We start from the raw sequence: 27594 nt of genomic DNA, 5'->3' as shown, positions 1-27594 counted from the left end.
CCGAGCTCCCTGCCCCCTGCAAATGAAGAGAGGAAAAAGGGAAAAGGAAGCCCGGGCTCTGGCCGCAGAGCCGGGGGAGGGGGGAGTGGGTCTCCTTGGAAACCGCCGCGGTGGGCGGGCGGGCTCTCGCCCGGGTCGGGGTGGGGGTCGCGGGCGGCGCCGCTCGTCTCTGGCCCCAGCTCCGGCCCTGGTTCGGCCGCGGCTGCGGGGCCCGGGGCGAGGAGAGCGGGGGCCGCGGCCGCCCGTGCCCGGCGTGCTGTGCCCCGAGCGCTGTGCCCGGCGTGCCCCGCGGCGGGGGCGGGGCAGTGCCATGCAGATGAGGGGGCGGTGCCAGCGCTCGGCGGGGCAGCGGCCGGGGCAGGTACGGGGGGCGCGGGGCCGGCGCTGCCCCCGCTTTGTCCCGCGGCGGGCGCGGGGGCGATCGCGGAGCGCCGCGGGCGGTCCGGACCTGCCTCCGCGGGGAGCGGGGCGGGACGAGGGCTCCCCGTGCGGGACCCGGGGTCTGGCTCTGCCGCGGCAGCGCAGCCCACGCGGTCTCGGATTAGGAATCCATTATGCATAATTTTACAGTTGTAAATATTACTGAAAACTGATTTAAATTGCTTTGCAATCCCTGTTTTAAAACAGTTCTCCTGTGAAAGGTAATTCTGCATTAAAAAGCAGATACAGCTTGGCGTCTCAGAAAACAGGCCTGTTCGTGTTTTAGACAATAGATCAGAAAGGATGTGTAAAAGTGCTTTTTCATCATACTAAGGTGCAACTACTCATTTGTTTCACAGGGAACCCTGGTAAAATCACAGTAACACTGCGGTTTGTACCATCAGATTGGATGAGATAAACTGAATGTGTCACTCTGCTAATTTAAATGTAGAAAATATAACAATATATAGTCACGGAATTATCGTATAATTACTATATTTGTTTAAAATTAATTAAGTGGATTTTAAATTTCAATTTATGAGGCAGTTAGGTGCTTAAAGTACATGCAGAGATAAAATTAATAGTGTGCTTTAAAATAACAATAGGAACATCCCAACAGAAGAGCATTCCCACTGTTAAAATGGAATCACAACTTTGAAATACACCTGTCTTGTTCATTTAGGCAGACAGAAAACAAAACACCAAACGTTTTTCCTGTGGATCAGGCATTTCATGTTCTAAAGCATTGCCAGTGTTAAGTTATTTAAGGAAGTTTAAGGAAAAAATCCTGAAACAGAAAGGTGTTTTGTGCTGCTGCCAAGTTATGGTAGTTTTGAGATACACTTTTTTCCCCATCTATATTCAAACTGAGGTGTATGTTTATGTAAACATTTTGTGCTGTAATTTGAATGGTGGCTGTTGAGCCCCTTTAAGGATCATAAATAGAACCCAGTGTTTCTGTAAGTATCTGGCATTTTGGAGACAGAGATGTGATTTTTTTCTCCCATATTACCAAAGTGTAGTGTTATTTATACTAATTTACTTCTAGATCTGAGGACTCCAAGTCTGGTGTGTAGTGTTTTGGTTTGAGAATATGCAATGTTTACTGTATATGTTAGATGTTTAATCTCATTTGTTTATTGGAAAGAGGAATTTGCATTTGTTGAAAAAGTTGTTGCTGTGGACAGATGCAATAGTTGACTAAAGTTTAAGTTCAATATTAATTGAAGACATGTTAGTCACAGTTTAGAGTACGCAATGGCAAATGTTTGGAAATTCATTCCAAAGCTTAAATATTTTCTCTGAAATAGCAACAGATGATTGTGTCATCTAAAACTCTTACTTGCTGTAAAGGGTACTTGTAGTAACTGAACCTTGAATTTGAGAGTTGTTTTCCCTTTCAACAAGCAGGTGGAAGGTCAGGCTGAAGCAGGGCAGGTATAATCTATTGCAAGATTGGTAAAGCTGTCTGAAAGATAAATTTACATGTAGTCTGTCAGTATCTCTCTTTGTTCTTGCTCTGAACCAGTTATGATGCTGAGAAAATATGGATTATAGATGTGCCATTCCTTCAGTAAAACATCACCAAATACCATCACATCCTTAAAACGCTGATGTCATTCCAAGTCCTATCAGTGAGTTTTGATCACTGTTGCTTCATTTTTCTTTTGTAGTTTTTTTTTGACCAAGAAAAAGGGACTCAATATAGATAAGTCATATTTTTCATCCGTGCTGCAGACAGGGGTAGATGGGTCTGCGTTGGGTCCGTGCTGTGGCAGTAGTTCCAGTGTTGGTACCTCAGGCAGCTGGCCCAGGCCCGTGCACTGTGTGAGGGGGCAGGAGCTGCTGGGGTGACTCCACAAGCGCTGTCCCATGACTACAGGTTCTGTAGAAGGGCTGATAGGCCAGCTCCAGGCCCTACAGTTCCCTGCTGGGCATCACAGCTGGGGCAAGGCAGCTTTCATTTCAAACACATCTCCTTGGGCTGCCTGAAAGTGGGAGTCAGGAATCCTCCAGTGTCTGTGGGCATCTCCCACCAGAGGAGCAGCTGGTCCTTCTGGGAGGATGAAGTAGGCTGACACTGCAATGGCTTCAGGAGGAGGTTGGGTTTTTCTGAATAGGGATCTGAGTTTGATAATGAACTTCTCGGTGATTTAAAATCTGTTCTTTGTTATAATTGAACAAAGTCTGCTCTTAATATATTATGAATATGTTAAAAAAGGAAGCTGGATTGCAAATGTTTTTAGTTGTATTTCTTAAGTGATAGCAATCGCTAGTAAGTGCTATTTGTGTGAGGGTGAAAGGGTAAACAAAAAAATGTTGAAAGCCACAAAATGTGTTTAAAGTGTGGACAACAGATGATAGCACTGCTTACTTCCAACATGAATCTGTGACAGCTATTCTCAATCAAACATTTTTGTCTTTCAAGTATTCATTATGGGGGTGGGAGGGAAACCCCATGACTCTGGGGGGACTTGGAGTCCTTGCAGGGCTACCATTGTTTTGCTCTCTTCCAGTACCTGAGTCTTTATTGAACCATTCACTTTCAGAGTAGCTCAAGGTTTAACTTTGTAGCTTTCAATTAAGTCGCTCACTTGTTTACTATTATGCCCTCCTCACCCACTCTTACTCATAAACAAACGTCTTTTAACAATGAAATGAAAAAGTGAAAATTGCAGAGTATTAACCTTCTCATCTCAGTTCCCCTGGAAAAGTAAGAATGATCAGAGATTTGATAAATCAAAATATATGAACCACCTCAGGTTGAAAGTATAAGCCACGTACCTTCACAGTAGTGCTTTTCAGGAGAGTGTAGGGCAGATAATTAATTTTGTTCCAGCAGAGTCCCCTGGCTGAAGTGTTGTTGGATGGTCATAAGGTGCTTACAATTCAGGCAATGCAATGGGAATGGGCTGGCTGCTCAATTTGTATTCATCACTGTCTTAATGACAAGAGGGCCTTGGGAATCAGATGGGTATATACTTACCTGCAGCTCTTCTGTCAGCCTTCTCGAGAAGTTTTCAGCTTTGAATTATGAAGTGAACTGAAAGGGATTTTTAGACGTGTTTATTGTGATACCAAGTCACTACAGCCGAAACCTCCTGATTTCCTTTAGCATTAAAAAAGAAGTGAAAGGAGTCAACATTCAATTTTAACACAGCTGGGAGTCTAATTTTAGGTCAACCTTACTAGTAAGTGGTCTGTCATGTTAACGTGATACACCCCTACCTTTGTGTAGCTCTGTGTTGATTATACATATGTACACATGCACAGGTGAATGACCTCTGGGTAATTTTCGATGGCCAAAAATCTGAAGTTATTGTTGGAAAGATTGCCTGTGATTGAATATGTGCTTTAAAAATCCTCTTTGAGGTTTTCAGTTATTGAAATTTCTGAGAAGACGACTGACTTACAGAGAAATGTTTTAGTTCATTGAATATGCTTATTTTGTCTGCCTTCATAAAAAACATCTCATTCTATGATGCTGTGGTCACTAAATTTGGGACTTTGCTATCTTAGGGCAGCTGATCTTTTTGACTGATTTCTTAAGGACATCAGATGTATTGCAATTATGCTTTCTCTGTGCCTGTCATATTGCTCAATAAGTCCATCGTATTTTCCTTATTAGTTGTTTTAACTGGATGCCTCATATCAGCTGAGCTCGGAAGAGAAACAGTCGATCTTCCTCGAGTGTTGTGCAAATGGGTGGTGAGACGGAAAAGAGAGACTGTTCACACCAGAGAGAAACAATTTGCACTATGACTAAGTCCCTGATTATCGAAGTAACCACATAGAGGAAAGCTTAAACACCATGACCCTGGGGAGGAGCATCAGTGAAGCAGCCCTTGTACTGTACCTTGGGTAATCCAGCCAGAAGAGGCAAATTAGTAAATAATCAAGTTCCAGTAGTTTCCCAGATTTTTTCTTTCTTTTTTTTTTTTTGGTAAACTTGAAATTACATTCTGCTGATATTTTTAGCTAATAACTGAGGAGCTTATTTTTACCTTGTGCTATTCTTAGAAAAGAAGGTGAGTTGTCAATGCTCTACTTATGTGTCAGAAGGAAACTTACCAGTTTTTGTATAAATTCGTTGTTTCCTGCATTCAGTAATTTGTTGTATATGTTATGGGGGTTTTCTGGTGAATTTCCGCCATCAATGTTTATTGTTGAAATAATATTTTTGCTAGAAATCTCCAGGGTTTTTTTCAATAAACGTATTGGGTTTCATGGTTGAATAGATACACCATGTAAGGTGAAAAGTCAAAAAGCAAATAGGAGAAACAATAGTAATTTTACATCTTTTTTCTGGTGTAATTTTTCTGTGGGTTTGAACACCTGCTTAGAACTGTCTTGGGTGTTCATGAAACCTGCAGATTGTAACATTATATTTTGGTTGTGTGTTGTCCTTGATCTAGATAGAAAACTTGGATTATTATAGCCATAAAGCTATTTTTGAAGATAGTAATTTCAAAACATCACAGCCTTTCAGTAGGTATTAATAATTTATATTTTCCAGTTCAAATAGTTTTATTGACTCTGTTCTCTAGGGAGAAAGATGCACTTAAGCATCTTTTTACTAATTTTGGCTTTACTTGAGGCCAAGCCTTGAATGAAGTCATGATTTTACTCTCGTGCCATGGAGCTATATTCATTTCATTGGTGGCAATTGAATGTTGACTCCTGCTGACCAAAATTATTTATGTTTTTTGGGGCCTGTTTCACTCTTCCTCAGATATTTCCACTGGAGAAAATTATAGGTTTTCTGGTATTTTTGAGCTGCAGTTTAGTTTCTACCATTTTCTTTCAGCTTTAGAGTAGAAAAAAGAACAGGGTAACCTCTTCAAGAAGCATTTTGGGCTACCAGACATGCCAGTCTGTCACTTTAAGTGGCTGCAAATAACTGTCAAATATTTACTTGGTATCTTAAAAATGTGCACAGTCCTGTGATGTTATTAGAGAATTGGGTTACTTATGTTCTTTCTAATTCTAACATTTATTAAAAATAAAAAGAAGCTGTTATGGGAGATTTTTATGCTTTTGGTGTTTAAAAAAAAGAAAAAGAGAAAAGAAAAAGTAAAAAAAAACCCCATCAATCCAAAATCTTTTGATTGGTTGGTTGTAAGTTGTTGGCTGCGAAGAACCAAGCTCATACCATAAGGTTTAAATGTCTTGAATGTTTTGAAGTCAGAAGAATATGGTCTGACTCTTGTAGTGTCAGGGGCTTACAGCATTTTTCATGTTTTCTCTCACTGAACCTGGAAGCTCCTGGAGCACCTATGTCTGCATCAGTGGGCGTAGGAGAAGGTATTCCTACAGCTGTGCCTTTTTTGGGGTGGATGTGACAACACAAAGGCATCGGGTTGGACAAAATCACCTGCCAGGCTGGAATTTGAACGCTGAATTGAGGAGAGGAAAGTTGAAACAGTCTCCATTAGGGAACGTGCTGAGCATGTCTATTGTATAACGCTGCAGCAGTACTAAAACGCAAATGGCTGCTGGCTGTGCACAGGCAGGTCTTTAATATCTCAGGATTTGGTGCATAATAAGCTAAGACCCTTTTTCGTACCACCTCTGTGATGAATTCTTATTAACAATATTTGCTAAAGCACATTAAACATGGGCGTTAAATGCGTACACATAATTAAATTTTGCCAGTGTATGATAGAAGAAAACTTGTGTTAGAAGAGCAGAGTTAAGTAATGAATAATTGGTAAATAGCATAATTTTTGCCATCCTATGGCCTTCTACGTGGTATTTATTTTGATATCCAAAGCAATGTGTATTTACGTTTCAGAGATGCCTGTTGAAGCTAAGAATGTATTTCACAAGGGAACTGCAAACAGTGTAACCGTGTTAGGGCAGTGTTCTGCTTCGCAAATTAATTCTGCTGAGAAGCTGCATATATTAGTAGAACTGATCTGCTTCTGCTGATTGTGCTGAGCTAATGCAAAATCTTAGTGATATGTTGGGATAGATAGCAGAGATGAACACCACTGCATGGTAACACTCAGCTTTGAGGACATCCGTGGTTTTTTATATCTGCTTTGTTTACCTTCTCCTTTATAACTGGCCTCCAGTGACAATGACAGTGCATGGCTTTGCTATTTCATTTATATTTCTCTTTAACAGTGAAGGAAACTTGAAACTCGATATTTTTGTCTCAGGAGTCTGGCTTCTGTAGGAAAGGAATATTTTTTAACCTTTTGCTTCAATCCCTCCTCATCTTTTTTTCTTTCTCCAGTTTTACCTCTTTCGCTGTGCTGTTTATTCGGTCTGTATTGTCATTCTCAAAAACTGACTAATATAGGCAATTTTTTGTCTGTTTAGACACATTTTTGACATTTCTCAAAATGTCTTCAGTAAGAATTTAAAATGTTTTCCTTAATGTTCTTTGGAGTGAGAATGCTTTTCAACCACTGTAGTTGCAAAATTTTTTAACTTATCGGTGTTTTTCAACATAAATAAAATAGTTTATCTCTTTTTCCTTTTTAAATATTTTTACTAAGTTTAAACATATGTGAACCTACATATGAACTTGCAATGAAGATGAGAGAAAATGGGTAAAAAGTAAAAGAGTAAGAGCAAGCTCTTCATGTTTCCCCTCCAGAAGAACCTATTTAGAGGTCAAAATAGCCAGCATAATTGATTCCTGCCAGAGGCAGTATGAATTTATATCTTTACCCTTGACTTGACTTTTAGCCTATATTTATTTAGCCATTTAAATTGTTGTAGCCATTTCTTTTGACCATGCCCTTGGCAGTCTCATTGTTGACACTTTCACTACACTTCCTCTGCATTAGAAATAGTAATGCGTGGAAATATTTTTGAAAGAAAGAATCTAGGCTCCAACTAAATACTGTGTCACTCTCATCCCAAGTGTTAATGCTTTCTCAATTAGAGCAAACATTGTGTAGCACAAGGTATATTTCCTCATAGGGAAATTCTGACTCAATATTTAAATTATAATCTTGACATTAAGTTAGTTGCGATATGCAAACTTAATGCTTTAAAGGTGTAATTTAAGGGTGTTAAGAGAGAAAAGTTGATTTTAAGGTGGCCAGAAGATAAAATAATGGAATTCTGTTGCCTTTTGTTGAAGGGGAGAGTGATTTATGTTCAGAAAAAGAATTTTGAAAATAGGCCAAGCTATCATTATGCCTAGTAGTTAATACATCTGCTTTGTTTTTCCAACATTTTCTTTTAAAGTGTTTTAGAACTGATCAGAATCCATTGTATTTGAAGGCAAGGCAAAATTACAGTGGCAGCAGAGCTCATTTACTGATGCAGAGGTGCAGTAGCATAGTGTAGGGAGGAGCGTGTTTCGTAGCAGTGTTGAGATGGCTGTAAAATTTCCCATCCTTCCAATGGCTGTCTTTGAGCAGTAATGCTTTTTTTCCTTGCACTAAGGACTGTGTGTGGTCATTGAGGGCCACAGGTCTTTTGCTTCTGAGTAAGGTTTCAGGATTAGTCCCTAAGTCATGTCCCCTTAATGAAGTAAGAAGTGAGGCAATTGGAGGTTAGATGCTTGAGAGATAAACATTTTAATCCCCTATGCCTGTGTGGTTACCCTTCAGCGTGGAATGATGGCTCAGCTGCTTCCTGTTGGAGCTCCCTGTGCTCCATGTCACAGTCCAGTGCCTGCTCCTGAAGGCAGGCACACAGACCTTCCATTTCAAGAACAGAGCATGGGTCACTCGTCCTCTCAAAACACGTTTCTTGTAAAGATCTGCTGCCAAATGGGTTTCTTGTTAATTTACACAGTAGAACAGCAAAGAAGCTCACCAGGATGCTGAAGAGTCAGATCTGTTGTTCAGTAACTGCTGCCTGCCTCTAAGCTATTGCTTAGTGGAGAGCATCCTCATCTTTTGCTTAGGTGGAGGCCGTTTCTCTGGATAGAAAATAATGCCGAGTCATAGTCCTAAGAGAGCAAGTGCTGCACTGTAGTTACCAACCTTCAGGTACATAAACAGTTGCTCATGGGTTTGGGCCTGGCCCCGCCTTTCCATCTATTTCCTTCTCTGTGTGCTCTGCACTCATACTGCATTTTCCTTTTGTTCTTAGACACCTTTCTTGGAAGAACACGAAGTTTCAGGGAGACTTCAATGTGAACTTATTCAGGCATCTCAAATCTCTATAACTTTGTGTATGTGCAGAAGTGCTTTATGCTGGGGGAATTTGAAAGTGAGAAAGTGAGACCCTGGAAAAGCTCACATACCTTTGAAGAAGACAATTTAGTGACAGATGAGCAGAGCCTTCTAGAAAAGGGGTTTTGATCTGAGGACAAGCCAAGAAGGATGTTGGAGTAATTTAAAAGTTACTGGTTGCTCCAGTGAAAGCAGCTGTTTCTCATTCAGCAGGCAGTCATCAGCCATTTGTATGCCCCTGTGCCCTTCAGGGGGTAGATGAGCAGGTGTAACTGTGAGGTGGCAATGTGTACCTGTCGAGATGGCACATCACTCCCTCTGCTTTTGTTTTCTGTCCCTAGGGGCTCTAGTTCCCTGAGCAGACACAAGTTGTCTGTATCGGGGACCAGTGTTCCCTCCACGTTACTGTCATGGGCTGTATGTTCTGATGGGAATCCATGTCTTGTTCTGGGGATCATTAACTCAAAATTGGGAAGAATCTGAATAGCAGCCAAGTGCACAAGTGTTTTTAGACCTGCACAGTTTCTTGTTCACTTTCTCTTCCTTGTTCTGTCTGATGAACATTTTAGTTGCCACGTTAAAAGTGGGGTAGTGTCAGCAAGAGGCTGTGTGGCTTTGGGGAGCTCCCCAGAGGCAAGGCTGTTCAGGGTGCACAGCTGCGAGATTGAGAGCGTAGGCAGAACGTGCCGGCTGCTTTCCGGCAGCTGCAGCCATTGGACAGACTCCCTGGCTTTGGGATGAGGAACTTGATGCTGCAGTTCCATTTGTGTCTCCATCACCATTCCCTCCCTGCACAGCCCCCAAATATAAAGGCATTTCCTAGTTCCATACGGGATCAACAGATGTACTGTGCCTCCCATGTAATATAATCACTGCTGGTGACTGAAATGGAAATATCACTATAATATAGCAAGAAGATGTCAGTGACTTCTCTTCAGCTGTTTCCACTTTGTGGGGAGTACCTGTGTAAGTGGAGTTCTGTCTAGTACAGCATGCTGCTAGACAGTGGTGCTTTTCTGCTGCTCTTTACTGTCCAAAATATTGTAAAGTTTGAAACTGCTGTGATTTTGAAGGGTCTGTGACTATAGTTTCAGGAGCTGTGTTTTGTTGTGGTTTTTTTCTCCCAGTAAACTAATGAGAAATTTGTTGCCTCAGGAGATCAAGTCAAATGAATTTCTGAGATGCTGCGCACTGTCATGTAGCAACATTTCAGCCTTATGCTTAGGGGAAATTGACTGCAAGGATGAGGAAGCAGAGCTATGTGTCCGCAGTGGTTGTGGCTGGATTTCGCATCCCATTGCTTTCCACTGAAGCGTTAAGTAGTGACTGCTGCTGGAGACAGGATATTAAACTTGGTGTGATCGTTTGTGTTCTTCTTAGAGATTTTGATTCTTAAGAGGTGAATGAACTCCGTTATTATAAAACTTTTGTTCTAGTCCTTGTAATTAAATAATATAATAAAAATGTTGTATAATGTATATGTAATTTCTAGTTTTGACTTAAAAAGGCAAGTTTAAACCTGCACATAACTCCCTCCTGCTGTGCTTAAGAGCTGGTAGGCAAGGTAAAATGCTTTGTTGGCAAAGCAGAACAAGTAATTAGAACTAACTTTCTGTTGCAATGGAAAGAAACCACTATGTTCTTTCCACCTCAGCCACAGAATTTCCTATAGATAGACTTCAGTGTTTGCTGAATTATGATTTTGAATTGGTCTTACAGACTGTAATCTGGTGATTCCTACTTTTTCTTTCCTTTTTTTTTTTAATGGTTGTTTTGTTGGTTCGGCATTTTTGGGGGGTTTTTTTGGGGTTTTTTGTAGTTTTCATCCTCATATACTCACCTTGATGCTGTTCTAGCTTCATACCAGGCCAAAAGTTGGATGTAGATCTCTTCATGCTGTCACTGTTTTTTTCCAGGAAAGAAACTGGTGTTGGGGCTTGAAGGGAGAGCTATAGAATGCATAGGAGACTTTGAAAGTACTTGGTATGAGACCAAGTGTGAGCCAAGATAGCAGAGAATCTGCTGAAGTGCTGTGCTTACAGGGTCAGAACAGAGCACCCACATGACTGATACTACCTCTGTACTAATTGAAAAGATAAGAAAGATACAGGCTAGGGACAGCATTCTCTGTCTTTTGCTGCCAAGTGGCAGGATGCAGCTCTTGTCCACAGTGGCTAAGCTGTCAGGCCTTTGCCAAAACCCAGGCGCCCTCATCCAGCCTGCCTGCTGGGAATGGTTCTGGTGCCTGCTTCATCCTGCGTTATCCAGGAGAGCGTGAGGTGGCCAGGGCCAAAACCCTGAAATGTGCTAATTGTTAAACAGTATGGCCAGTACTGGAGTCTCTGCTTTAACCTTGTCTTCTTTACCAGTAGCCACTTAGCCCAGCTTATGATAGCTTCCTGACAAATTTATTGGTTCTTTTAAACATAGAACCATAGAAATGTTGGTTGGAAGGGAGTTCTGGAGCTTACCTAGTTCCAGCTTTCTGGAAGGAACAGAATGTGGCTGGCTCAGAATTAATGAGTCTTAAAGGTAGCTCCAGGGATTTAAAGAAGTTCTATTTCATGAGAAATGTAAATTTCTCCTTTATTTTTCTTGCTTTCAGTGGGATTTGGCAGAGCCCTGTGATAAGTCTGTAGTGCTAGGTGTGTGTCCTCTGCAAGTATAGTATGTCATTGATCCTAGACAAATTTTTTTGCCTGGATAAGTGTCAGCAGTGCTTGTCTTTGCAGTGCTGCAGGCAGCATGATGGCAGCTCTGTGTCCTCTGGGCAGGCTTTAGCTGTTCTTGATTTCTCCTCAGTTACTTAAGAGCACACTTTCTCCATAATCATGTGTGATATTTCTACCTCTGCTGCTAAATTTCCACTTGAATACTTTGCTTTATAATCTTCTACTCAACCTCAGGAATATATTAGGCATCTTAATTCTTAATGTGGGTATCACAGAATAATTTAAATTGGAAAAGACCTCAAAGATCATCAAATCCAACCATTAACCTAACACTGACAAGTGTACCGCTAAAACATGTCCCCAAGTGCCACATCTGGGCGTCTTTTAAATACCTCCAGGAATGGTGACTCGACCACTTTGCTGGTCAGCCCATTTTAATGCATGATGACCCTTTCAGTGAAGAAATCTTTCCCAGTATCCAATCTAAACATCCCCTGGCACAACTTGAGGCCGTTTCCTCTTGTCCTGTCACTTGTTACTTGGGAGAAGAGGCTGACCCCCACCTGACTACAACCTCCTTTCAGGTAGTTGTAGAGATCAGTAAGGCCCTCTCTGAGCCTCTTCTTCTCCAGGCTAAGTAACCCCAGCTTCCTCAGCTGATCCTCATAGGTCTCTAGACCCTTCACCAGCTTCATTGCCCTTCTCTGGACTCATTCCAGCACCTCAGTGTCTTTTTTTGTACTGAGAGGCCCAGAACTGAACACAGGACTTGAGGTGCAGCCTCACCAGTGCCAAATTCAGGGCAACAATCACTGCCCTGGTCCTGCTGGCCACACTATTTTTGATACAGGCCAGGATGCCATTGACCTTCTTGTCCACCTGGGCACAGGCTGGCTCATGTTCAGCTGCTGTTGACCAGCACCCCGAGGTTCTTTTCTGCTTTGCCACTTTCCAGCCACTGCCCCCAGCCTGTAGCACTGCTTGGGGTTGCTGTGATCCCAAGTGTGGGACCCAGCGCTTCGCCTTGCTGAACCTTAGGCAAACTGGTCTCAGCCCATCGATCCAGCCTCTCCCAGGTCCCTCTGCAGAGCCCTCCTGCTGTCCAGCAGATCAGCATTCCTGCCTAGCTTGGTGTCAGTCATCTGCAAATGGACTGAGGGAGCACTCAGTCCCCTTGTTTGGATTACTGATAAAGATATTAAACAGGACTGGCCCCAGCATTGAGCCCTGAGGAACACTGCTGGTGACCCGCCAACAGCTGGATTCCTCCCCACTCTCTGGGCCTGGCCATCCATCCAGTTTTTAACCTGGCGAAGAGTACAAGATGTGAGCAGCCAGTTTCTCCATAAGAATGTGGTGTCAAAGGCTTTAGTAAAGTACAGGTAGACAACATCCACAGCTTTTGCTTCAAACACTAGACTGGTCACTTTGTCATAGAAGGGCTTCAGATCAGTCAAGCTGAACCTGCCTTTCATAAACCCATGCTGGTGGGAAAAGAGGAGAAAATTTGGGAGGCAATTGGTGCCTCTGACTGAGGTGAGGAATTTCTGAATTCCAGGTATTTTTTGAGCACTAAATTGGTATATGGTCTTTGTGACTTCACTGTCTTTTCTCTGTCTGTAATATTGGAATTATGAGATGGATTTCTTATAGAGAGATGTGATCACTGGTTAGATCACATATATTTGGTAATGGGAACTGTAGTGTTCAGGATGATTTCTTCTTACTTAATTTCATCCCTGATTTTGAACATTCCTTTGTCCTGTGGCAGCCAAGAGAGGGACCAAGTCAGGCTCTTTGAAGAGAAACTGCAAGTTGTTTCTTTGTTTGAAATTTCACAACATAACCCAGAAACCAGGGATGTTATTGGCATCAAAATGGGAAAAATACTCCCTGAAAGCAAGCTGTTACACATTATCCTAGTGAAATCCTCTAGGATTATCCTCTGTACATGTCAAGTTAAAGTACGACTTAAGATTTTTTTTTCTTGTGGCTTCACTGTCTCCTAATTAATTATGTGTAATTTCATACTAAATGGTTATTCAACACTAGAAGTGGCAACTTGTTGGTAAAGTAAAAATTACTTTGGAGGTTATGACTACATATTTTGCAGCTGTATGTTTCAGTGTCTCATTGCTTCTGTTCCTGTTACAGGTGCGTGTGACAGCATTGCAGCGATGAGTGGAATTTTAAAGAGGAAGTTTGAAGAAGTTGATGGCTCCTCACCTTGTTCCTCTGTGCGGGAATCAGATGATGACATTTCTAGCAGTGAAAGTGCTGACAGTGGTGATAGTGTCAATCCATCCACTTCTAATCATTTTACCCGTAAGTACTAAATGTGTGTGTCTAAAGAATGATTCCTGTTTCTCAAAATAAAGTAAATTTTATGTTTAGATAAGCATGATGATTTTTAATTGAACAGATGATAAAATGGACTCCCTGTGATGTTTAGTTTGTGACTTGCTCAAAATGACTTAGTAAACTTGTATCCTTTTGACTTCTTGTTAATTATATAAAACTATTCATCACTGTAAAAGTTGGAAGTCACTTGGAAGCTCCTACCTATTTGCTGTTTGAATTATGTAGCTGTTTGTAGTTAACATTGGGAGTTGTGCTTGAAGTATTTCAGATAGACACTGTACGGAAAGTGCTTTATATAAGTTTGTTTATTTTCCTTAGGTAAATGTAGTGCAACTGTCAGCTGTCTGCAATACTGCATTGGTGAGAGTTCTTCTCCAAAGGAAATATAAGCTTTCTTTTATTTGGAATTGAGGAATGTTGTGTATGGGACACATTATTTCAATAGTTTCTGTTCTTCATGTAGCACAGGGTATCACTAGGCAATGAGTTTGTGTACAGATAAGAATTTGGTCTTAAGTTAGCAAAGCTACATGTGCAGCATATGTTTCTGGGAAAAATTAGTTTACAGTTTATGTTTGCAGCTTATGATATTAGTTTTATGTGGTTATATTGTTTTAAAAGTGAACTGCGCATTTTAAAAAGCAGGGGTTTGCCTCCTTCAACCCTGTTGCATATAGATCTCCCTGCTGGAGTTAATTTGTGAAGACTGTGAGCCAAGGAGTAGGTGAGACTGCTCATCACTGCTCATAGACAATGTGGTCCTTGTCACTCTCTGGTTTGGGTTGTGCCTGGAAATCTTGTTTATAGCATGGGATATGAGTGTTCTGATAACTGATTTCGTCTACCAAATGCTGCTGTGCAGTTTGGGCTGGGGTTTGGACATGAGGGTCCAAATCCTCTTTGCTCTAGTGTGGAACGCTCCTGTGCAAGGAGGGCACAGGCACAACTTTTCAAGTGAGTTTACATGGAAACACTCACGATGTGCTATATTTAAGATGCAGTACTAGTAGGGGACCTATTTTATTGAAATGCCACAAAGGGGTAAGCAACCCAGTAAGCCTCTTCGGTAGTATCAAGAAATATTTTGGTAACAATATTCTCTGCATGCTGATATTCTAACTTTTGTTGAAGGAATTAGTTGATGATTCATCATAGACTGAAAACAGTCTTTTTACATCAAACAGTCATTCCCACCCACATAGAAGACAACAATGTTTTTGTGAATACACAGATAATACAAAGAAAGCAAATAATTCAGGGGAGAAACTTGGAAATTGTAATACATGCATGTAACAAAAAGCTTTAATTGTAGTTGACACAATAAATAATTTAGTTTTTGAATAAAATCTGCAAGGGAAACTATGGCATTTCAGTGTTATGACTAATGGTCTGTCTAACTGAGATATTTGTGGCCAGAGTAATAAATGTGTATCCGTGTGTGCACACACACACTCTTATAGAAATTGTACAGATTACATTTTTTTAAATACATATATATATATATCTCAATCAGTTTGCAATATGGAAATAGAGTAAATGATTTGCATGTGGATTGATACTAATTTTTAAAAAGTATTGTCTTCAATATAGATGCACCAGCCTAAATTCCAAGAAATCAAATACAGAATCCCAGTATTATATAAGGTTGGTCTGGGAAGAAAAGACTTGAACTGATGGCCTTGGCTATTTGAATAGGCAAACCTCAAGGTCCTCAAGGAAAAGGCTTTTGGAGACTTCTTTCAGTATCTTGTGCTTTGCTCTTACTGTAATGCAGCATGCTTGCAGGAGCTTTATAAAGGTGATAATTTTTTATTGGTAACAAAATAGAGGATAATGATGGTCAGATGAAGTGTAGAATGAAAAGATGGTTTAATACCTACTTAATTGCACTCATCTTGCATCCAGACTCTCTTCCAGTGTGCATCATTGTTTTGTAACTTTACCAAGGACACTCCATGTTGCACATGATAGGGAAGTAAGATTTTGTTAATTCATTATTAAAATGCTGCAAATGAGATTTTGCACCTTCTTCTTCTCTCTTAATAGTAAAGCATATCCATTACTTACATGTTTACACAATCAATATCTACCAATCGAGTGGTGTTAGAAAAATCACTTTGGAAGCCTTAGGCACATCTGCTTTTTACATAAGAGCAACTCTGCACTAAAAAGAGTCTTAGTGATGATGTATTATACTAAAAGTTAATATGTGTTTGCAATAAAAATTAATCGTGTTTATATTTAACGTTAAAACGCTGAAAGATATTTTCAACTTGATAACTGACTATCTCTAGTGAAAAACAGGGCTTTTGTTGAGATTGGATTTTTATTTTGTTTTATTCTTCTCACATTTTCTTGGGGCTGTGTGCTTTGATTCTGGAAAGAATGTTTTAACTGGACATTTGTTGAAATTTTTATATGCACAGGATTTTTTTTCATTTTGGTTTGTATTAGTTGGTTAACATCAGTGATGTGTCATATCATGTGTGATATTGGATGCTCTTCCGGGCAGCAGCACTTTCCTTTGTGTGTACTTGGATTTTTTTTTACCTTCTAGATTTTTTAAACAGTTTTATTTGAAAAAGCATATTTTGAGTTCTAGGAAGTGATAAAAAATGAACTGATCATCCTGAAATAAATGCTCAGTCCTCTCTTGTCAAAGCTGAATATGTAGAAATTGTCAGTGTTATGTTTCATAAATACAGGTGTCTCACAGAGCTACTAATGATGCTTAGCTAAAAACTACATGCGGATGTGTTGTACAGTAACAAAACTCTTAACAGGGTACATTGGAAGGTGTTTTTGTTCATGCTCTAAGCACATTCATCTCCCAGAATAAAAGATGTCATGTCAAATATTTGAATCTGTACTGTTAAGGATGAGGTCTGTGAGACTTCCAGTAAGGAGACAGAAAAGAGCCAGTGCAGAAAAAAGACTGGCCAGATTCCTTGCCTCTGTTACATGCCTGAGTACCTCCTTGATGGAGGTTATCTTTCTAAGCCTTTTCCTGACATGTTATACCATTTGTCTTTGGTGAGACAGTGTCAGATTCTGTGTACTGACCAGTGTCAGATTCTGGTCTGTTTTCATATAGGTAAATATGAAGTTCAGTATAAACCCTCTTTTACTGACTGGAAATGAGGGGGTTGTAGGTGACCTGTAGTCAACATCAAGAGCTATATGTTGATTCTGAAACTGAGAATTTAAAAAAAAATCCTAACATGGTCCTCTAAGTCTTATTTTTCCTTTCTAATTGACCTGACAAAGAGATAATTTTAAATCACTTGTAACTACAGCCCTTTCAGCGGTTCAGCAAGCAGGCTGTTGGCGTACAAATCTATCTAGAATAGCTGATGCATCTCAATATTTACACAACCCTTGAAACAGTATGTGTCGGGTCAGATAAACAAGAGCCTTTCAGCTATCCTGCTCCATTAGCCTTAAGGTCAGTTTAACCTGCCAGCTAAATGTGGCACACAGCTGCTGTGGATCATTCAGGTGGGACAGAACTACCAGAAGATAGCTTTGTTCTCAGCAGTTAACCCTGCACTGTGATGGAAATACATGACTGAGATGTTCCTAAGTGCTGACTACTACACAGGGGTAAGTACAGGGTTTCTTTAACAATATATCCATTTAAACAAGTAGAGACACAAATGATGACAACAAAAAATCAGTAAATCCCTAGCCTAAGTTACAGGCTTCTGAGTTAGTAAATGAAAATTACGGTCTATAAAGAACAGACAACTGTTACCAGGTTTGTAACAAAAAAAAGAATAAAATAGTATTTTCTTGACCAGGTGTGTATATTTTTACACATGTGCACATTTTTAAATCTCTTAGCAAATGGTGTTGGAGTGCCTTGATTCGTGCTGGCAGATATAATCCCTACTGCCTTTTTTACTCACCTTTCTCAGTTTATTGAGGGAATTTCAGTTTGATTCAGCAGTCATTAGTCACACTGCAGATTTACCTTAATGGATGCCAAGGCGTATTACTAACTAGTCCCCATGCCTGTCCCATTTCACAGCCCCACCTTCTTCTCAGAAAGAGGGATGTTCATTTTCAAGTAGCAGTCCAAGTTTGCGTACACCACATGAGCAGGACTAAGAGCATGTGTTCCCTTTTTCCTTAGGGATACATGGAATACAGGACAGGAGCACTCACAATGCCATTTCAGCTCCTTTAAATTGACCTGTTCAGTTAGGGCACTTCACTGCTGTGTTTCCTCAGCTCCACAGCGAGCTGATGAATCTGGAATTGCTGTTCAGGATGTCAGTAAAACACCCTGACCATTCCTGGGATTGTGTGCACTGAGGGACACGGGGTTCCACACTCCTGCTCGGGTGTAGGGAATATGTGCCCTTCCAGAGAAGGGCAGTGAAGCTGGTAAAGGGTCTGGAACATAAGTCCTACGAAGAACGGCTGAAGGAGCTGGGGCTGTTCAGTCTGAAGAAAAGGAGGCTCAGGGCAGACCTTACTGCTCTCTACAGCTACCTGAAAGGTTGTGACAAGGTGTGGGTCAGTCTCTTCTCCCAGACAAGGGGAAATGGCCTCAAATTGTGTCAGGGGAGGTTCAGGTTGGATATTAGGAGAAACTGCTTCACTGAAAGAATAGTTAAGCATTGAACAGGCTCCCCAGGAAAGTGGTGGAGTCACCATCCCTGGAAGTGTTCAAAAAACGAGTAGACATGGCACTTCACAGAACAGTTTAAAGGGTATGGTGGTATTTGGTCAAAGGTTGGACTTGATCATCTTGGAGGTCTTTTGCAACCGTAATGATCTATGATTCTGCGATTCTTCCTGCCTCTAAATGTGTGAACTTTTTTCTGACAAAGAAAAATACCCAAATTTAAGTTACAGATTTGCATACAATTGAAAGACCTAGGAAGACCTCGTGAAGTCCTATCTTTTACACTTTGGTGCTGATAAAAATTCCCCATAACATATTAATCACAGATGCATGTCTTAAGAAACAGACTTTGAGGAGCTGCTGCTTTCCTCTGCCATTTCAGCTTAAGTGTAGTTTAGCTGAAACTTCCTGAGTTTTCTTCATCCTCTGCATGAAGATCACCAGCACCAGCTTATAAGGGGATCTGATAAGGGGATCATCACCAACAGGAGGTACTGCCATCCCACAGGCTAGTTGATAACCTCCATCAGTTGTCTCTGTATTGCCATTAACATCGTCACTGTCATGAGCAAGGTTATCCTGCAGCCATAATTACAGGTCCTGTCATTCCACTAATTAGGGTACTGTCTTTAGAGTGTTGGATGCTTTAGGTTCATTAGGAGTGTGACAGGTCAAGGGCTCTGAGAAAACCCTTTGATCTCTAAATGCTCTTGCCATCTTTTGATTTTGCTGTTAAAGATAACGAGGAATTTGATATTTCGAATACATCCCTGTTGCACTTCCTTCAATATGGCCTTAAAAAAAGTACTGTTTGAATATTCTAGAGTTGCTACCATATTGAGATTGCCTCATCTATGTGGCCATGCAGAACTTGGAAGAAGGCACGAAATCATTAGGAAGGTGTAGCTTCGCTTAAATTACCTTTGTAGATGGATAAAACTTTATTTGTTGTAAGGTCAATAGCACAGGGTATTACCTGAGCTTTGAACTTAAGCTGTGTGTTTAATTGCCGGTTAATGATGGAATTTAAATGACTTAGAAGTGATGCTGCTGTCTTATTATGGAAAAACACTTAGGTGTAGCTAAATGCAGGTATTCTTTTTTCATGGCATCTTGCAGTTATTTATATTGCCAGCAACCAGGCTTGGAATTTCCTTGATAATGAGGAATATGTTCTTACTGCTATTGTTAACTCATGTTATGAAATGCTAACAGGTTGAGAGATTCTGATATTTGATTTTAAATAAGTTGGCTCATCTAAATAGTAAAAAACAAGGAATGCAAAGAAATTCAGTTAATCAATGCAGTGTGTTGTTTTTCTCTCAAAATCACGCAGAATGACAGGGCAGAGTATGCCATGACAGGATCTTGCCTGCTGTCTTTCATCTGGAATGAGGACTACTGTAGAGGGAGTTTCTAAAAATTGCAAAGAGGGGTTACGAAGCAGGCACCCACTGGGTTTTAGAAGGATTTGTACAACTAATTCTTATTTTTTAAATAAGTTCTCTGCTATAAATAGTGCATTTCATACACTATACAACCAGAGGAACAGTTTTTACCTTACATGATGTTTTTATTGGCTTGGAAAACATCAAACAATTTTTTTTGGTAGATGTTCATGACAGATACACAAAATATGTTTGCAAATGCAAAGTCACAGACAGCTGAATGGGTAGTTGTGTTTGTATCAAATGGCTATTCACAGAAGTCACACATAAGATGGGACAAAGGATTGCCTGTAGCATCATAGAAGAGCACAGCAAATGCAATTGTTATGCATGGGTGTTCCTGCAAGGATCCCTGGTAGCAGCTTTCCTCCTCATGAAGCTGGGGCTGAGGTCAGGAATAATCATCTATGAAACAGCAGCTGGCATTTAGAGTAAATGGAGAGGCAGAGAGCAGTTAACCATCTCTACTCCTCGCAGGCTGATGATGTTTGCAGAGCGGAGAAGCTGGACTAGTATGATGAATGTCACAGAACAACTTTCTGGAGATAGAGGATGCTGAGGAAGTAAATGTAAAGCTTTCACTGAAATTTCAGCAGTAAAGTTCCAGCTTTTAGCATGCATCCCCAGAATTTAACGTTTCTGAGATTTTAGACAAAGCTCTCAGCAGTGAGGTAAAATGCTTAACGTACAAATTAAAAACCTCTCCTATTCATGTCAGACTTGTCTGTGAGCTAGTCTTTTTAGAAAACCTTTTCAAATGTGACTTAAATCTAGCATTAGGCAAGCATTCCCGTTGAGCCCCTCCTATGAGGTGAATTTATCTTTGACTTTAGCAAGGTACCAGAAGAATGGAGCGCTGAAATGCTTCTAGGGTAGATGTTACTGTTCCACAGCATTGTCCCTCTCCTTCCTGTCAAATTTCCACGGCTCAATTTACACCTTTTTGAGTATGCAGTTCCCTTTAAGACTTCCAGATTCAAATTTATTCTATAAAATACCTCCCTGCCCTCAAGCTCACATGTTTCTTTAGGGGGCTGTATTTTGTTTCACAGCATTTGCTCTTAATGTGGATTTCTAGCATGTAGGAAAAGTGTTTTATCATTCAGGGTTGAAAATTTGTAAATTTAGTGTACGGAGACTCTTAGAAAAATATCTTTTGGGAGGCAGTGGGCTAGAAGGAGAGGTAGGAGAAAGAGGTAGAAGCAATTTCCGGATTTGACCTTTTCCCAGTTTTTGTTTTCTTTGAAGGTTGGGAAGCAAGATGGCTTTTTTAGGCGGTGTTCTGACCTGGATTACCGTGATGGATTAGGCTTTGCTGTTCTGTGGTGTTAGACTGATGAAACACTGCATGGGAAAGTCATGGAACAGGTGGAGAATGGTGCTAATCCTTCTTGCCATAATGGTTTTTATGACAGTAAGAGTATGTTAAAAGCAGACAAACAGGTAGTAGAGTGTAAGAAATGCAGCATTTCCTCCGGTCTAAGAGCTTTAATCCAAAAGTCTGCTTCATGCATGTTTTTTTCAGCCTTTTGAAATTTTCACGTGCCTAAAATATTTCTGCGCTGGTGACAATGAATTGCTTTGCTCTCATTGATGCAGGAGTGTGAGTAATCTTTTGGGGAGCCATATGGTTCACATTTATTTTAATGTGTCTTTGACATCAGGAGAATAGCTGAGACAGCAGAAGAAAGTGCTTATGTCTTGGAGTTCAGCCAGAACTGAGATCGTTTAAGTTTTGTAATCAAAGAACTACCAGTTTTCTCAGTAAAAAATGTTTGAAAAACATGATGGGCTTAAAATGTCACTCCTATCAGAATTTAGTAAAATGAGGAAGCAGGTTTTGCATTTTATGGATGGATACAGCCACAGCAGGTACTCTTCCTGAGTGGGAGTTTGGGCTCTGTGTTGGGCACTAAACACACGGAAGGAAATGCTGTGTCTTTTACAGGTTTCACACTGCTGCAGCTCCACTGCCCAGATGGAAAAATGAGGTGAACAGTGCAGCTGTAGAGTGCCTTCTATGTACGTGAGAGCAATTCAGGAAAACTTTGTTTCAGTCTGCCAGCACATTATTTTTGTTGCTTATCTATTTTATCAGTTAGAATTTACTTATATGCAAATGGAACTTGGATGATTCTCTTAAGAAAACATTGGACTGCTAGTGTAAATATTGATTTTCACCTTTGCATTTTCCGTTTTCTGTGGGATATGGAAGTTATATGGGCCAATAATGACATCTGTTACAAAGATATAAGAAATATATGATGACCAAGTATGATAAAACCTGAATTTTTCAGACGTGGAAAGAGATGGGGGGTTGTGTCTTGTCATTTTTCACAAATTCGCAAATAGATAAATAATGATTATTCTCAGGGATGGGTGAAGAAAATACAGCTTGAGGTGGAGAAGGGAGGGCACCAGAGAAAGCTGCAGAACTTTGTACCAGTGGTGGGAGGAGGCAGTGGGGCTGTTGGGTGCAGGTGGCACTGCCAGGATCTTCCCCCTTTCCTCTCCGGGCTGGGGGCTTCCCAGCCTCGTTGGCTGCCGTGAGTGGGACAGGCCGATAAACAGTTCAGCCCCAGAGGGCAGTAGGAATCTCTGCTTCTGTCTCTCCTCTCCATGCTTTCAAAATATCCTGGTGTGGGGTAGGAAGAGGAAGGAAAAGCACACAATTTCAGAAGTTAGAGAGCTGTAAAAAATGAGTTAGTAAGGAAATTCTTCAGTCCCTAATAATGCATACAATGATAATTTTTGCTTGCAATACAGAAGGTAGGTACAGAAAATCTTACCATTGTGAGGCTGCTGGTAGGAATAAGGTCATGGCAACCATGCTGTGTTTGTTTGATGACAGCATTCCAGCACAGATCAATGCTTTGTACAACATACTTTAGCCAGGATGTATCTGACAGGGAAGTTTTATTGTCAGGCTACTCTTTGTAATATTTTCTCTTCTCCCATTAATTGTCATTGTGATGGACACTTATGGGAGACAGCAGTCTAAGTAAGAAGGAAGAGCAGCCATGGAGCTGTGTTGTAGAACAGTTTTCTTTTTTAAGGCTATTGTTATTCTCATGATAGCTGTATTTTCTTTTTTACTTTGATACTTTCTTCAATTTGGACATTAAAGTTTTATTTTTAGAATATCTTTGAAAAATGAATTAGTGGGGCTTTATGTTTTACACAGGACATGCTGTGTTCTGGAAAAATCGATTTAATGCATTTGATCAAGCACCTAGAAACTGAAAAAAAAAATCTGAGAAACACTTAGTCTTTCTGGTAAACCATCTTGTATTCCATTACTTTTAGCCACTGGGAGATAAGAACTGTACTTTTTGGTAGGTGAAATGTTACCATTTTAAATTGCAACCATTTTCATAAGAATAGTGTTAATAAAGGTTATGACTTAGTGTCCCAATGTGGGAGATGCTCTTCAACTATGTGTACAATTTATCACCTGTGGGAAAAACCATAATGATGTTTTTGTGCAACCTATTAATAAATCACTGAAATCTCAGTTTCTTGATAGAGTGCTGAATGGTTATCTCTAGTCTGTATTACAGTCAATGACTGAAAAAGGATCTTGCTGTAACACAAAAGTCTGGCATGTGATGTTTACGCACTGTGCTATTCTGCAGATCCTGGCTCACCAAACAGGTATTCTTAAATTTTGGAAACCTTAGAGCTTCCTTGTGTGCTCAATAGCCAGAGAAGTCTGTAGCCAGGAATTTTGCATAAAGAAAAATGACAGAAATATATGCAGTCATGAAATAAATTATAACTGCTGTGGATAAAGAGAATTGTTATGAGGGAGAGAGGTTAATAACTGAGAAAAAATGAGTAAATGCATCCTCTTTTGTGTGTGTGTGCAGGCACTTCATGAACAAAGAGAGCTAAAGGGAAAGCACAAAGAGCAGGTTGTTTCCAGGCTGGGTTAGCCACACTTGGGTTAAACAATGGTTTGCTATTAAAAGTTTTCCTTCTTTCTTTTAAGTCTTTTGGGCTCAGCTTTAGGAATTTTGTTTACATACAGTTGCCATTTTTGTCATAGATGGTCTGTGGTGCAGATGACTGTGCTGTGGCTGTAGCTTGGGTCGAGTGGGACCTTGACGGGACTGTGCTGTGGCCAGATACAGCCCTGACTCTGTAGCAGCTGCCTTTGCATGCCAAGGAGCTGATAGTCCTGCAGGACCTGGCTTGACTCCATGAGGAGGAAGGCCAGTTGCAAGCAGGTTATTAACTTGAGCTCTGCTCAATCCAAAAACAGAGCCACTCAAATGTCAAATGCCGAAAGTCAAAATTTCAGTAGTTGATATTATTTCAGATGAGAACTTACAACAGTCCTATTTGAAGTTATCTATGTCTGAAGACCTTGTTCAAATATGGTGACCTTTTTGGAGAGATAGTTCTGTACTGGTAGTTGTGTTCTTAACTGTCGTCCTTCCCTCTGATTATTGATATGTTTTATGAATTACAGTACTTGTGTCTCTGTCAAAAATATTTAACTCCATATGATCTTGAAACATGGAACTAAAAATTACATTAAATGTTTAAATACATGAGAACGGAGCATTTGTTTCATTCCATGGAACATATCAGACTTGTAGTATATAAATGTGTTAAATATCATGTGTAATCCATAGGACAGTTTTAGCTGGTGATGAATATTTTTATTCCCTCTGGCATCCTCACCCACCAAAGTGGGTTTCACATTCGTTTTCAAAAACCATCTTCTAATTGATGCTGACAGTGTGTGTCCAGTAGATGCTAAAAAACCACCTCTCAACCTAACAGCCTCTGCCTGGAGTCACTACCATCCCTGCTGTACGGAACAGATGATAGTGGCATCCACTGATACCACTTGTTACACAGGCAGATGGCATGGAAATGCTTTCTTGAGACTGGCCAAGCAAGGAAGCCATTACTAGATCTCTTCTGGAAAACTGTGGTGTTTACAATCTCAGTGGATAAATTTATAGGTTACAGGCTTTGGCTTACCTGCAAAACCTTTGAAACTGACTCCAGAGAGGCCTGCAAACCTTGCACAGTCTGTGTCCTTCATTCTGAATGGAGCTTACTAACTGATTAATGCCAGTAAATTTTACTCTCTAATATAATAATAGTCAGTAAACTCATGCTTTCTAATATGTCAGAACATATGTATTTTGTATGTTCTTCTGCTCTGTCTTGAGTTAAGCAGTGTCCTTAGCAGTAATTACAGCTGATTTGAATGTACTGTTTAAGGTACGGTGCATGCAAAATAACATATGCCCCTGACTCTTGATAAGATGCTCTGAGAATCTGAGTTCTACTTGGCTTGAAGGAAATGTACTGCATTATAGAGCACTTTGTCCCTGATGTTGGAAAATGTCCAACCTTTCCATTCAATATCTAATAATACTTTTGAGCTCAGATTAAGGCAGCCCTCTGCTCAGAGATTTTAGGAAGTATAATAGAGCAAGAGCATAGTGCCTTTGTGGTGCTGACTGTGCTTCCTTTCATGTCCTTGGTTACTGAGGTGGTTGCAGTTCTCACGTCTCCTCACTGGCATCTCTCATCTATGTTTTTGGGTAATCAAATAAAATCCGCTAATCTTTTGAAGTTCCTGCTAGATCTGTTCTTATGAACAACATTCTCATAAATACGAATATATTCTGACTCCTTCTTAGCAGTAGCTAAGAGATGACCAGGGGGTTCTTCACAGAGCCTTAGCTCTGCCCTTTATCAAGCTCCTGGGTGAGACAGAAGCAAACTCAAAAGATAGGATGTGTTTCAGAAAAAATAATCCCATGTATTCTGAGGGCTATGAATGTTTACATGCATGTTTAGTTATACAGATTATTATATAATTTGTGTGACTCAGAACTATAATATTAATAAATAAAATCATGAACTTTAATGGCATTTACAACAAACTCAGGTCAGCTCTCACACTGTCTTCAGTGCTGGCTTTGTAGTGCTGCTGATGGTGCAGTTACAGTATGCCAACGTTTTCTTGAACTTCCCTTTAATTGTACTTAACACAGTTCTTCTCAGTGATACATTAAAAAAAGCAAACCAAGCAAACGACTTTGATGGTATGGCACTGATAATTCAATTATTAAAAGTGATAAGAACTATAAATGCATTAATGGGTTTTTAAAGACAGTTCATGACAACTACGGTCTTACTGAGAAACTGCTGACAGCTTTTAGGTATAAACATATGGCAATGCATGAAAGTCATGTTCTGCATTTTAATAGCACACATATGGGCAAAAATCCACATAGTGGAAAACTAGTGTAATCTAGTTTTTATCATAGATGACTTTTTTTCAGGTGGAAGTAATTAGATTGCAGACTCTTCTGCTTAGCTTCATTTAATTATTAATATTAGTGTGTTGTGTCTGAATAAAACTTATGGTTCATTGCTTCATGTATAGCAAGTAGTATGAAAGTAGCATCTCTGCCATAAAGAGATTGACAGACTTACAAAACTTGAGTACTTTTATTGCAGCATTTGGTATTTGTGCCAGTAAGCAGCCCTGTCAGAGGTTCCATAGCTAAGATATAAACCAAATTACTATAAACATAGACCTTATATCATAGATATTGAGGTTTACAGTTGAAGATTCAAGGGTATTCACTGGCTTGTATGATTTACAGAATTACCTTCTATATCTTCATGAGACATATATATATATATGTTTTCAAGAGTAACTTTTCTTTCCCTGAGTATTTTACTATATAGTCTCACCTCTCATTCCATTTGTGGCTAGTTCATTTAATTGGTAAAATAGCTGCTTGCCCTTCAATAGCTGCCAGTATTTCTTCCAAACTAGAGGCATCATCCAGGTGAGATCCAGATAACATTGATACTGTTACATCAGATATTGAATACACCTCAGAATGATTTAGATACCTCGTTCAGCAGAAAAAGGACTTTTTAATCCATACTTCCCTATGTACTAGAGCATATAGGCAGTGAAGGTTCTGATTCAGAGTATTAGCTTTTATGCTATGTTGAAAGAATGTCACAGTATCAAAATTGCCCCATCTTCCAGTTGCTATAAAGTTGGTTTATTAAAGGTAGTTTTGTTTTGAAACTGTGGTATATATGAAAAAGAACAGCACATTAAAACAATATTTTTTATAATGCAAAATTGACACACCCCTATCAACTAATCTCTGCTAATGAAATAACCCTCTTCCCCACTAAAAGCTTCCTATAAATATTTTTGACAGGCTCTGTTGATATGAGATTTACTTAGTCGTGGAGTTTGCACGTAAGTTAAACATGCCTAATGTAAAAGAATTTGTCTTTTGATTCCACTATATACATCCTACACCTTTTTGGAACACCCTTCACTGAGAGCATGTAAGTGAATATAGGACCTGAGCTTATTTATCTGATTTATATTTATAATCTAACATACCTGCATGCATGTTATTTATATAATAAACTATACTTTTAGCCACTTATTAGTATTTAGGAAAAGTAATAACTATTTCTGTGTTTCATTGAGCCCAAATGAGTTCAATGGTTACATCAGTAGAACACACTGTCTGTAATTTGGATACAGGGCTGTATTTTCTAATATGCTTGTTTTTCCTACAGTTAGGTAGATTATGCTGGGTTTTTTGGACAGCATTACTTTGTGTAGAAGTTTGGGGATTTACACTCATGATGATTAACATTTCACTACATAATAATATTGGAGACTGAACCGTGTTTTTAATTGTGACAATAAAGCAGACCTGTTATGAAACCAAGGCTGAAGGCCAAGTGCTTCCTATCTCTAGAGACAGTGCAATTTTAGATTAGCAGTGTACATCACATTGCTCTTAACTGCTTTTATAGAACATTTCCAAGTCATTCAAGACTATTCTGGCACCCTTTAAATCATTTTACTGCCTGAATCCTGGCAGTGAGGTCTCTCA

The 27594-nt window shown here is 39.9% G+C and overlaps 1 protein-coding gene across 9 annotated transcripts in view; it reads left to right on the top strand.

Moving 5' to 3' along the window:
- The window catches only part of CSRNP3 (cysteine and serine rich nuclear protein 3), a 108056-nt gene that overhangs the window by 61226 nt on the left and 19236 nt on the right, over positions 1 to 27594 (top strand). For all 9 annotated transcript variants that reach the window (XM_032693645.1, XM_032693647.1, XM_032693651.1 and 6 more), the window contains one exon: positions 13391 to 13561. In XM_032693645.1, the coding sequence (XP_032549536.1) occupies positions 13391 to 13561 (171 nt within the window). The remainder of the gene's footprint in view (positions 1 to 13390; positions 13562 to 27594) is intronic.

This window comes from Chiroxiphia lanceolata, chromosome 7 (genome assembly GCF_009829145.1).
Source record: "Chiroxiphia lanceolata isolate bChiLan1 chromosome 7, bChiLan1.pri, whole genome shotgun sequence".
NCBI lineage: Eukaryota > Metazoa > Chordata > Aves > Passeriformes > Pipridae > Chiroxiphia > Chiroxiphia lanceolata.
The sequence above is the reverse complement of the archived record's forward strand: the minus strand, read 5'-3'. Positions and strand labels throughout refer to the sequence as shown.